Genomic DNA, 13,701 nt, shown 5'->3' with positions numbered 1-13,701 from the left:
ATACTTTGCGATCTGAACACTCTAAACTTAGGTTTTCATGTATCTCTTTTTCTCTCATCCGTCTCTTCTTTTGTCTCCCCCTTCTCCACCAAATGTTATCAGATATTACACACTTTGCATTTTCATTCAGCTTTAATATGGCCCACAAGGGGGTGGCATTTAATTAATCACTTCCACATTCTGCCAAAATTCACTACATGACTCTCAAGTTTGCATAGCACTTTTGCCAAGCTGGTCAGACCCAATAAACAGAAAAACAGCCTGGATTCAAACAAAAGTAGATGTAACAATAATTCACACTAACTGAATTTAAGCCCCAGGTCCTTTTCATGTTACTTCATTTGAACCCAGCACAACTACTCAGAGAGAAATTCCACCCGAGCACTACAGATTGCCCAAGGTCACAACTGCAGACTAGCAAGCTGCGAGTCACCGCCGCCCAGCTAAAAACAACCCTTGTGCAGCCCACCATCCTCCACTTCCCCCCATTTCAGGGCTTCAGCGAGACTTTCAATCTACAGGAAAGCTTTAAAGGTTTTATTTTAAACATAAACAATATAACCAGCTATATTATACACCAATTTAAAATGAAGCTTCCTTACAGTTTTTCTTATTAATAAACATGTGTCAAAGGACTAAGGAGTGATTAATAAACAATCATCAAGAAGATGATTGTTGCTTGGGCTGTATCTATTAAGTGTTTAGGAATACATTTAATTTAATCCCAATCCATGCTCCACACATTTTGCAACTTTTGGTCCCTATGCCTGATATTCTGCAAAAGGAAATAAAGCGAGATCTACTAAACATCCCTTTCTACTCAAAAATAATGCACGGTTCCTTAGGAAAGACCCAGAAATCCTGGGGAGTGAAGGGAATGAGAGATGAATCACACACAGGCGACATTCTATGCCAAGATTCTCTAGAGAAGAATGAACTGAAATGGTAGAAGACCGTCTCCAAAACATTTACAAGACCATGGAAGGTATGCGTAATAGTATCTCCTTGATGAAAAGCATCCTACCTAGTGGTTACCCCATTATTCAGATGACCTACAATGCAGGTGAAGAAATCTCAACTCGTCAGTGGGCCCCCAGCCTGACCCGCTCAACACCACACGCAGCATTTTTAGCCCTCTGTAACACTGAAACTCGAGAACTTTTCACTTGGAGAGAAAATGGCTGGAGGCAAATACTTCACAAAGGGGCCCAACTGAATTCAACAAGGTTGACCCAAGAGGTACTTATTTTATGCGATTACTATTTTGTGGGTTGGCTAAAAAAGAAACTTTTCCATTTTCGTCTTCATGTTTAGAGAACTGAATGTTCTATACTCTCTCCACCTGTTCTTTCCTTCTCTTCTGCTCAAATCTCATTACAAGGTAAAGGTGTCTTAAAACTATCACCTGAGTCCCAAAGTACATAGATTTTTCAATGAATTACAGACAAAAAAGACAGAGTACCAATATGTGGCCTTGCAATGCCATAAGAGGATAGTCACAGAGCAGAGCAGTTGCTACAAAGTGTATCACTTCACTGTATGGTTCACAGTGATTCTAGGGGGTAGGTGTGACTGGTATTACTATCCTCACCTTAGAAACATGAATGTTGGGGCTTATAAGAAATTTATCCAAAGTCCCATCACCATGAAGTGAAAAAGTCAAGACCAGTGCTGCAGGGACCCCTAGCTCAGTCCACTATTCCTTGATGCCTCTATTCCATGATGCCTCTCAAGACTTCTACTGCTTAAAACTGAGTTCCTTTGCTTCTTTGGTCCTAACAAATGTTATTTGAACAGAGAAAATACACTTTTTGTTTTGCTGAGGAAGATTGGCCCTGAGCTAACATCTGTTGCCAATCTTCCTCTTTTTGCTTGAGGAAGATTTGCCCTGAGCTAACATCTGTACCAAACTTCCTCTATTTTTGTATGTGGGTCACCCCCACAGAATGGCTGACGAGTGATGTAGGTCCATGCCTGGGATTCGAACCCGAGAATCCTGGTCACCAAAGCAGGGCATGGGAACTTAAGCACTAGGCCATGGGGCTGGCCCCTAGGCTTATTTTTACCGAAGGTCAATACAGCACTTAAAGTAGACGCACGACTTTCACGGACATTCGGGTCACAGAGCCCTAACTTTATTGATGTTTCTCTTGGGGCTGAAGGACAAGCAGAGGTTTGACAAATGCAAAGTGTTTAGTCCCCTGCCCGAGGATCCAGTCAAGAAGTACACTACTGGTGAATGCTATCATGGACAGGTTGCGTCAAGCTTATGCAAAATTCAAAGAAACCATCTTTCCAATGAAAAACTTAGAGGAAAAACTTTACTACTAAATAAAAACTGCTCTGTTTATTTCACATCCTGCTTTCCTTTAACGACAGAGGGACCTTCCCCTGCCAGTGTTCTCATTGGCCTGATTCATGCCACAATTACAACAGAGGTGGGAAACTTCTGGCAAAAGATGGATCCAGTTCTCACCACAATTTCATGCAGTCTTGGCATGTTGACTGAAATTAAATGTTTTTTGGCTGCACCTAATCCGCCACATTAAAGATCACAAATACAAGTTGTGTACATATTAAAACAAAACAGAGGGGTTTTTTGCCCCAGGGAGTGGCATTCTTGACTCAGGGCTTCATGGTGACATGGCAGGTTGCCGGAGGTAAGTTTCTGGGAGACTGTTTTGGCAGTGGTGCAGGGGAAAGATCTCTGCCTGTCACTTGTAACGGCATGTCCCAGGACCTGGCTGCACCAGGATGCCAGGCCTGCGCTGAATGGATGCAAGAGGAGACTGTGGGAGTGGGCACTGGACGTAAGCTCTGTCGAAGACCACCGAAGGGACGACAAAAAAGGCTGGTGGCTGGAGCTACGGTCCTGCTGCTTGACCAGGGTACTCTGAACAGAGTGGCAGGAATTCAAGCCAGAGACCTAAAAGAGAAGGTTCTGGGTGATGTGGACATGAAGAAGATTGACTTGGACTGTTCGCTGCCTTGCTCAAGGGATGAAGACAATGAAGAGAGAAGCCTTGAAGACGAAATGAGAACAGCACGCCCCAGACTCCTCCCTCCTGCACATGACTCTCAGGCCTGTATTTCCTCCATCTTCCTCTTTTCAACCTCCTTTTGTCTACTCCAGGTCTCTTTGTCTTTCTCTCTATTTTGCTGACCAGAATTTAGAGTTGAGACCCATTTTTACATTTTGCTTATTACATGAAAGTTGGAGCCTTATTCTTAATTTTCAAAACTGTTTAGCTTGAAAATTATATATTTTTCTCTTAAAAGAAACTAAATAAACACTGTAAGTTGCCAAGCCAAATATGCATTCTCAGCTCCCTTCTCTCATCTCTTTCCACTGAATAGGCTGGAGAAGCTATCGTGCACAGTCCCATCTCCCCCACCCCAAACACCAAAGCTGGCGATGGCTGTGGCATATAGGTGGCCAGCAAGATCCCACTGCTGAACTCACCTTTCCCTGCTTCTTGCTGCATGAAATTCAAGCCTGACACCTGAAGCTGTGACGGTCATCTTGAGACAATGAGGGAAAGGACAAAAGAATCACAGAGACCCCAGCTTTGACACCACTGAGCTGTACACCAATTCTAGCAGCAGTCTACCACCCAACTTTTGTACGAGAAAAATTATCCTTAAGCCACCATTAGTCACAGTTCCTATTACTTTCAAGCAAAAGCATTCCTACCTGAATACAAACTGCTTTTTACTTTTACTTGATGCTAAAATGATTTATTTTCCCTTAGATCAATAACTTTCTAGGTGAGAAATCTTCCTCTGGTATTTAGGAGACCTACACTTCTCTGCTGGCCATAGTTTTCAAGTAACATTTTTCTGGTATCAGTTCTTCTAAATTTTATAAAACCTAGTTTAGTCTACCTCGTTTGACTATAAAAGTGTTTGATTATCACAGCATTAATTATGCCAGACAATAGAATAGGCAGCTGAATGGAAAGGAAGCAAGACCAATGAAAGAGGAACAGAAATGTTTATTGCCTAGAGAGAAGAGGAAATAAGTTATCTTATCTGAATACTGGAAACATACAACATTTTTCAGTGGCCTTTCAAAAAATATTGATTTTACTTATTTCCTTTTATAAATAAAAGAATCTGTGGTATATTTATTGAAAACTGAAATCTACCTCACTGTTACGTGGTCCATTTCCTGACGTTAGGAGAACATTCTGTACAGTCGATGAGACAGTACTATAGAAAGAATTTCTGTAGGACTGGCTCTGGTTTAGGGTTTTCTTCCCTATACAGTGAGATGTAGACCTGACTTTAAGTTATGGGCATTTCATTTAGGGTTTAAACCCTATTTATCTGATTCCCTGACTTATTCATGAATGAAACCATTCAACAGCCATTTATTGAGGTCCTACAACTCTGTGCCCAGCATTGGCCCATGCATTACATTTTTCTCCTGGTGATGTAACTTAATGAGCTATTATTTGATCCTCAAACAATCCAATCCCTTGACTATAGATTTGGAATGAGTTACAGTAGAAAAGAAACATCCATTTGAATCAGGCTTTACAGAATTACATTTGGAAGACACGTCATTAGCAAAGTTACTTGAAGGGAATCATAAAACAGAGATGAATCGATTGGAAAGAATATAGGACACCTCAAAAGACAAAACACAGGATAAGGATAAAATGGTGTACCTAAACGATCAATGGACCACTGAGCGATGAGAAAATTACCCCAGAGATCATCTAAAGGACTGTTCCTCCCTCAATTTAAAGATGTGAAAACAAGCTGACCTGAGGACCCCCAGGCAGTTGTAGCAAAACAGAGGGTAGAAGAATCAGTTCTCTGGCTCCCAGCCTGAGCTCAAAATCAAGATTAATAAAATCACTTGGGATGACACAAAATAGTCTTATGTGTTAATATTTCTGGAAAACATTTTAACATATTAATGTAACAAAATTCCCAAAGAAAATTAACAACAAATAAGACCACTACTATACATTTCTTCTTTCAGCAATTGCTTTTTACTACATTACCAATCTAACAGATAATAGAGGATATCAAGATAACCTCAAGCTAAAAAGGGCCATTAAAAAAAAGAGAAGACACTTAAAATGTACAGAAACGTCCCCAACTAATAACTTGCAAGCAGGCCGCTATCACTATTGAACTTCAGAACATTTTAAAAACGCGAATTAAAATTTCGAGAGCTGACATCCATATTCACAATTTCATTTTCACGAAGTTACTAAAATATTATTTGATGTCTGGCACTTTCGAACATCAAATCATTGCCACTACTGTCCAGGTTTCGTTTTTTTCAAATAGTTACATTCCTGCATGGAAAAAACACCTGACCAAGAGATCAAGTTAAATCTTACCCATGCTCTGAAAAAACTCTGCTTCTTTGTGGTCATTCTTTTCCTTTGTACATTAAGGTTTTCAAAAACAGTTTTCCTAGTAAAAGCCTCTTCATTGGGTATTTCCAGTGTTACAATGAAAAGAAAAACTCCCTGTATTAGCATCTACTCACATTCACAGTTTTACAAGAAGACTGTGCCACTGGCCTCTGCCACTGGGATTTGAAAATGCTCACAGCACTTCACCTTTATGCTGGGCTAAACTCATGGTAGCCATAAACACTTTGAAGTAATGCAAACCTAAATATTCCTGCTAGGCAAAGGGAGCAGGGGAACCGAATTATAATGAGCTAGCAGCTGTCACAATATGACCACAGTAACCAAATCAAAATATCAACCGCTAACCCAGATGAGCTTCAAAGGTCATCCTATAAGCCAGCAGCTTTCTTCAGTTCTGCCTGAAACCTCGATTTAATTCTGCAGTAAAATGTTCCACTGAGCTAGTTTAGAAACCAGTTACTCTATAATGGGAAATTACTTAGTGCACTGGTGGATCCCATTGGTGGGACTAGAACCAAATACCACAAGAAGGAAACCGAACCATTCACAATGGGACATGTAAAAACACAGCAGCTGATGTTGAACTAAACTGCACCCAACCGTACAAAAGTATCACTTTTCACATCCTTCAGTTACCAATGCGTGTCTACAATCTTACTGGCAACTTGCTCACTCAAACAATCTGGTTTTCAATTAAGGCTCTGGAACAATAGAAGGCAAATCCACGCTCAGATCCTGCCTTGGATCACAAAGTTTTAGCAAGGAAATACATTTTCTCCCACTGTAAAAATATTTGGGCAATTACCTGCAAAAGTTTAACGCTAGGCAGAAAAACAAACAAACAGGAATGTTAAAAAAAAAAAAATCCAAATTCTTTGCATATAGTTCTTGCTAGGATTGTCCAACTATTCCACAGCATATAATCCTTTTACAAATACAAGATTCAGACCCATGGCCTCTCTGTTCTATTAGCATATTCTGAAAGCTACCCACTCACCACCTGTAAAGGTTTAAAGAAACTATTTAAAAACTACAGTGAACAGTTTCCAACACATCAAGTGTGCATTATTATCATTAATAATCATAGGTAGTCACAAAGAAGTAGTGATCCATTTTCTCCAGATACAAAACAGGACATGGCATTTCAAACAAGTGAAAATGCAAATTGGTTTGCTTGTCTCTATCCAATGAAAGAAATGAGTGAGGACTCAGGAAACGTCAGGTAAAAGAGTATAAGATACAAATAGAAAATCATGATGTTGTACACCTGAAACTAACATAATGGTATATGTCAATTGTACCTCAATAAAAAAATAAACTTTTTAAAAAGACAGTATATGAACTGGTCACTGCAGGCGGTCAGCTGGGTGACTCAGTGCTGAAATCTCTCAATACCTCCAGACGCCCCCACATCAACGAAAAACAAAAAGCCAGGCAGACTTATTTTTTAAAAAAAACAAATTTAAAGGCTTCTTTGTTTATTTTAGTTATAATTTTCTTTAAAGATTTATATGATAACAACCTTTGTGTGGCAAGTATAACTACAGACAGCAATGGAAGGAGCAGGGCAACCTTATAAACCAAGAAGGAGCATTAATTCTGCCAGCATAATAGGCATGCGTGTGTGTGCCTGCCCATGCACCCAAGTGCACTTGTGTTCACTTGTTTATCTTTAGTTTAGAGATTCACAAACTACCAAATAGGGTATTATATTCAGATATGCAAGCTTATTTCTAAAAGAATAAATTAATGGAGACACTCTTAGTACTCTTATAAATTATTGCCATTTTGCATAAATTTGAGATACACAAATAAATTGTTTTGGTATTTTGGTCCCAAACATAAGCATTATATTACAAAAACTGTAATATTTATGCAAAACCGTTCATGTGAAATCAAGAAGTTGAGAGTTGCAATAAAGGGTTTTGTTACCATAAAAGAATTTATGAGCGAATGTTAGCAACGCCTGCATCATTTCTCCAAAATAGTGTACTGCCGTAAAGAACAAAATATATAATAATAATTCACTCCCAAAAGCAGGGTGGTTCATTACTTTTTTCTTTCCTGCAACAAAATAAAACCTCACTAAGTGAACAGTTTACTAAAAAAAAAAAAAAAAAAAAAAAAATCAGGTCATCTGCAGTTAATAACTCTTTCCCGTAAAATTAGTGTCACTTATTTCTGTAGCAGACGCCTAATTCAGTCACAGGCTTGATTGATTTGACAATAGAGAATCTGGTCCAATAAAGCGGCTGATTTATTTCTGATGCTATAAGCTTTTACCCTAATGTGACATCACAGAAGAATTAAATCTCTGACATGTAAAGAAATCCTTTGTAGTTTTGATGAAAACTAAAGATTCTGAAAGTGGATACCGGATTGTTGTCAAAAACTTACAGTAAAGTTTAATACTTTCTTTTGATAGAATGAAGACTTCCACAAAGATCATAACGCCGAATATGGATTTGGACACAAAGGGCAGTTTAGAATATACCATATATCCTGTGAGTTCAAATGGTTGGCTACACTAAGAGATTGTATTTTATCTTTGTCTCCATTTCTAAATTGGTTGTCTTTAATTTCTTGAAAACGACCTATCTCCTCTTTGTAAAGGTACAGCATAACAGCAAGCACAGCTCATCTCAAAAGTGGTTTCATTTTTAAATAAACAGCAGCCTGGGCAAAATCAATGCGAATCTTTGTTCCTCGAATCTAGCCGAGATCCTCAAGCCAATCAAGAAGGCCTCTGGGATGTGAGAAATTATAGGGGTGGGAAGAGTTTTTAATGCATCATCATAGTCAGTTCTCTAAAAATACATATTTTTAAGTTCTTTTGCAAACCAAAAATGCAAGGTATTTCATAGTTGTTCAAATGTCTTTTTCTCCTTTTTTCCTTTTTTTGCACACTGCACCATGGCCTCTCGCTCTGAGGGCGACTTCCCTGACCCCAGTCTGACACTGCACTGTTAATGTCAGATAAACCATTTAGCCCAAGCACAATTCTTTTCTGTGCAAAAATCTGCTTGAGGTGGAAAATGTAGCAGTTTGTAAACAATAAAGAGCCATGTTTCAGACCAGACAGCTTATCTAACAGAGAAGTCCTTTCATTGGGAACAGTGGGTGGGGGCCTCCCGGACATAGTAGCATTTCCTATCACAATGCAAGAGACTGTCTTGGCCTCCATATTTAAGAGTTTAATGGGAAGGAGGGCAGACAGGATAAAAGAACACAGCTGACATGGACTTTCAGCTTAAACAACAACTAAGTGAAAAGAGTCAGCTCCCTCCGCTCCAGCTCTAGACTCTCAGCCACTCATATTTTAAATACAATTTAGATTGAAAAACGATTTGGGTTTGTAAAACAGTTGCCCATGAGGACACAGCAACAAGAACAATTATTTCATATCTTTGCATTGCTTGGTGGATTCTGTAATATTAATTTAGCAAGCTGTTCTTCAGGAAAACTTTTTTTTCATGTATGTAACATAAACTTCTAAATATGAGTAGTAATTTATTTATTCTGTGCTACTTACTTTAGCTCACCAGAGGTTAGGTTTAGAATCTTCTAATGAAGTTCTTTAATACATTCTTTAAGTGGTACTACTCAAGATTATTATTTTCAAGTTAATCTTTTATTCTATTTTATGAAGTTGGGCAAGGACAACTAGAGAAGCAATGGTGTTAGAATTTAAAATTATTACTTCTGGGGCCGGCCCAATGGCGTAGTGGTTAAGTTCATGTGCTCCACTTCAACAGCCCAGGGTTGCACAGGTCCAGGTCCTGGGGGCAGACCTGGCACTGCTCATCAGGCCATGCTGAGGTGGCGTCCCACATAGCAGAACTAGAAGGACCTACAACTAGAATACACAACTATGTACTGGGGGGCTTTGGAGAGAAGAAAAAAAAAAAGAGGAAGATTGGCAACAGATGTTAGCTCAGGGCCAATCTTTAAAAAAAAAAAAAAAATTTCCCGTTGCCATTGAAGAGTCTAAAGATGTTCTTTAAAATCTAAGTTGATAAACATATCTAGTCATCTGTATCAGTATATCCCGAAAACAGTAAACCCATTGCACCTTCCTATCAACAACTGATAAAAAACTGGGTCTCTTGCTTTAGCTACAAAGTTAAAACATAATATAAAATTTATCATTTTAAAGTATATAAGGAAACAACTGTAAGAACAACCTTGATGAAACACAACTTCCTTGTTCTCTAAGTTGAGATGACACATAAAGGCACAAACATGATATTACCCATTAAATATAAATTGCCAATATTTCTCTGCTTTGACTATTTTGTGTTAAGTACCTGAAATTCCTTTAGCTAGATTTGATGGTGATTTTTTAAAACGTGACTGAGATTCAAGAACTATCAACACCTTAAATAACAAGTATAGCTTCCAAGGTTTAAAAATCAGGACATTCTTTAGAAGCATTTGCAATTATGGTTTCAGAATGATGTAATTATGGCTGTGTGTTTTCCTTGGAATATGGTCCAACAGCTTATGCCAAGAAATTTAACTGCATTTATTGATGGATTTGCCATAGAATTTGCCCAAGTGGAGAGATTTACTAATATTGTTAAAAATTCACATTTGCTGGAACAAAGATCATTTTTTCAATCAAAACTCAAGTAATCAGCTATTGGGATCTTTTAAGCCATTATGAATTATCTTTTCATTGCTCAGGTTACTGCTCTTAAACAAACATCCCTACAGAATAGTCAAAGCAGAAAAAGATGCTAAGGATGCCAGCAGGAAGGGCATGCTGGAAATTCGCAGTCTGTCTCAAGCTACACATAGCTCACTTCCGGTGAAGGAGGATGTGGTCTGCTGAGCACATTAGCACTAAAGTTCACACCTTCAAGAAGACACAATCAGATCCTAGAACTCAATGTGAATGCACAACTCTGATTTAAGCACAACAAACCTATTATTAAAGGGTTTCCATAACCCCTTTACACCTTCAGAGCTAATACCGACTATACATCATTCACATCTGACAGGCCCAAAGATATTTTTATCCTAAACATTCACCACTTTCACTTAATCAACCTTAACTTAGAAAACTACTGTAGCAATGCTGAAGGTAGGATAAGTGCTTTAGGTCTAAGGAAGACAAAATATCCATGTAGATGCAGTATCACTGAAATTCTCTAATTCCACATGGTTGTAAAACTTAGCTCTTTACATGCTATTACCAAGCATAGACTGTCAATATTTTTCTGCGATTTAAAATTACTATAGTGAACTGGCTAAAGATCCAAGTTCCTAAAAATAGAACCTCTGTCTGGGCTTGTATTCACCCTTCCACAGTAAACGTAAGCATCCAAAAAATTCGTGTAAATTTAAAATTAGTCTTACTTTGTATTCTGGAATTGACAAAAGGTGGAGAGAGATTGTCATGTGACCCAAGGTCCCTGCTGGTCATGTGGTCATAGGGAGTCCCATCTCCATAGTTCTGTAAATAAAATAACAGCATACATTTTACTTTTACATGAATGAATTAGCACATAAGTATGCCCCTACTACTGAGACCTCTCTGACCTGAAGAAATTGGACTCCACCCTTCCCACCCTGGAACCTCAGTATAAGGAATCTGCATCTTCATAGACACAGTGGGTCAGAGACGGCTCTCGAGTCAGCAGAGTTCAAATTTTCCTCATAATAGCTGTGAAATCTTGGGAATAATAATAATGGAACTGACTGCATGAAGTTGTTGAGGTGATTAAACGAAATAATGCCAGTAAAACACATGACATAAAATATACTGTAAATATTAAAAGTCCTTATTTTGATAAGCTCACATTACGTAGGAAAAACAAAAAAAGCAAGACTGTGCTATAAGGGAAAATTATCCATTGACTGTAATGAATTGCTTTTCAAAGACCTAGGTAGAGTCTTTTAAACAACAACATTTGGCCTTACAATACTGAAATTTCAGTGTCTTGTTATAGTTGTTATTGTAGTTGTAAGAGAATTGTATCATTCCATAAGTAATTGACATCTAAGAATGTTAAAATTCTTACAATATGACTATGAATGAACACCAAAACTTTAGCATAAGTTGTATAATACTTCTGGATTTGGACAAAGTGCACCACATAAATAGTTTTAAAGCAGACAATAATTTTTGGCAGAAATTTATCATTATTATCATTATCTCATTTTTTTAATGGGAGTTCAAAATTAAAATAATATTTTTAAGCTGTCCAATCACTTACTTTTAATGGAGGAATTTTATAACATATAGGAAAGAGTTAAAATCGTCTATACTATATAGTTCAAATTTCAGTCTACTAAGGTGCATAAAATAACTAAAATTTTTTTTTTAAAAAAAGTCATTCTGCTCAGCTGGTTGCACTGCCCATAAAGACTAAGTCAAATTTACTCAGAGGTGTCAGTTGGCATGTTAGCCAAAGGGCAGAATCTGCCCACACAGAAAAGATGGATGCTGTACGAACAATGAAAATGACGTCACCTCACTAGAGAATAATTGGAACCCTTAAGGTTTCTAATACCCCATTTTCAATCGCCTTTCCTCATTTACAAAAGTTAACTTGAATGAAACTGTAATTTAATACTGCCAAGATGTCAGTGTATAAAAAGGTATCATATTTTACACTCACTAATTCTATATCAGGCATTGTATTATACTAACTAGTAATTAGTAAGTGTCCCCATCTTAGTGTACTAAAAGCTTCATATACATTGTCTAATTTAAACCTCAGCACAGTGCTGCAAGATGTCTGATAACATGACCACTTCAAGATGAGAGAAGAGAGACTTTGCATGGCTGTCCGTGTATAAGTCAGCCACAACAATCTAAGTCAGGCAAACTGCCTGGCTTTACAAAATATAAGTTGCAAAACACTGATTCAAAATTATTCACCAACATAGTGCCTGAAAAAAACAGCAGGACAGTTAATGACAACTAATTAAAAGTCAGGATGATCCCAAAAGCACCTTGTTCTCAGAGGCAAATTAAAAGTACTATGCGTATTAAACAGAGAAATCATAAGAAATCAAGTAAGTTTAAATGAACGAAACAATAGAGGGAACTTCTGTCATCTCCTACACTTGCTGTCAAGGGGAATGGATTTATTTCTGCAAGTGCAGGCTGTAACATGAGGAGGAGGAAAGATTTCCTCAACCCATCCATATAATGCATTAGAATGTCAAACTCGACAGCTGGTGCAAGGGCTCAACAAAGTTACTGGTAAGCCTAGAGATCCTGCTGTACCCTGAAGACTAGAGTGAGAACCATGAGGCCAAAGGACAGGTGGAAACGGATAACTGCGGCTTGCTGAAATGTTCTCCTTGTGACAGCTTGATTACCTTCCCTGCCTCTTAGGCCAAAATAGAGACCTCCCCCGATCTCACATTTATGTGAATCCTCACAGTAAAATGTTACCCTCCCTGCAGAAGGCTTCATCTATACAGCTGGTTGGGGGAGGGGCAGATGTTTTCCTATGTGCTCTAAGTCTATTTTTAATTTAGGGTATTATATGTATATTATAAAGGCTGCTATGGATTTTAAAGGGCCTAGAGATGATTCAGCTAGAGACAAATCACATATAAAATCATACATATTTAAGTTGGAAGGAACATAAAACATCCTCTGGTTCTACTTCTTCATGTTACAAATTAGGAAAATGAAAACCAAAGAGGGAAAATGAGATACACAAGGTCAAATACATACAAAAACACACACTGCCTCACCACTCATCCCACTCCATTCCATGGTCTTCCCATTACACCCAAACTAACAACCACAGCATGCAGAAAAACCATAAAAAACAGGGGCAAAAATTTGAGACCAAATAAGTGAATGAAACCAACTGGTGACCAAAGCCACTACTGGTGAAGAACAATATGTTTACTAAGTGAAATCAACACAGATTTATTACGTAGATTATAGTGGTAGGAGAGAACTTCCTACCACGTCTTCAGAATTATTCAGCAGTCTATCTACACCAGTACATTACAGGGCTACTAGGATTGTTTTCAAAGTTCTGCCATCTACAACAAATAACTTTGTACAATACTGGATTAATAACTGGCAGAGTAAGGCCAAATATTTAATGAAGGGCTTTTCTTCTGGTTAGCAGAAGTGGAACAGGTGTCAAATTCAATAATAGCATCCAATATGAGAATGAAAAAAAAATCCCAAACACAAGCAGATCCTCATTAAACCTAGGATGCATATATATCTGGCGGTTGTGTCTGTGAGAGAGAGAAATTCACCTTCAGTTTGTCAATTTACATATGTGGGATGTCTGGTTGTGGGAAAAAAGATTAGATA

General features: G+C 38.0%; 1 protein-coding gene across 43 annotated transcripts in view; it reads right to left on the bottom strand.

Annotated features, from left to right (window-relative positions):
• Positions 1–13,701, bottom strand: part of TCF4 (transcription factor 4) — a 343,772-nt gene that overhangs the window by 212,965 nt on the left and 117,106 nt on the right. For all 43 annotated transcript variants that reach the window (XM_070513021.1, XM_014846921.3, XM_070513001.1 and 40 more), the window contains one exon: positions 10,761–10,857. In XM_070513021.1, the coding sequence (XP_070369122.1) occupies positions 10,761–10,857 (97 nt within the window). The remainder of the gene's footprint in view (positions 1–10,760; positions 10,858–13,701) is intronic.

Source organism: Equus asinus, chromosome 7 (genome assembly GCF_041296235.1).
Source record: "Equus asinus isolate D_3611 breed Donkey chromosome 7, EquAss-T2T_v2, whole genome shotgun sequence".
Classification (NCBI taxonomy): Eukaryota; Metazoa; Chordata; class Mammalia; order Perissodactyla; family Equidae; genus Equus; species Equus asinus.
The sequence above is the reverse complement of the archived record's forward strand: the minus strand, read 5'-3'. Positions and strand labels throughout refer to the sequence as shown.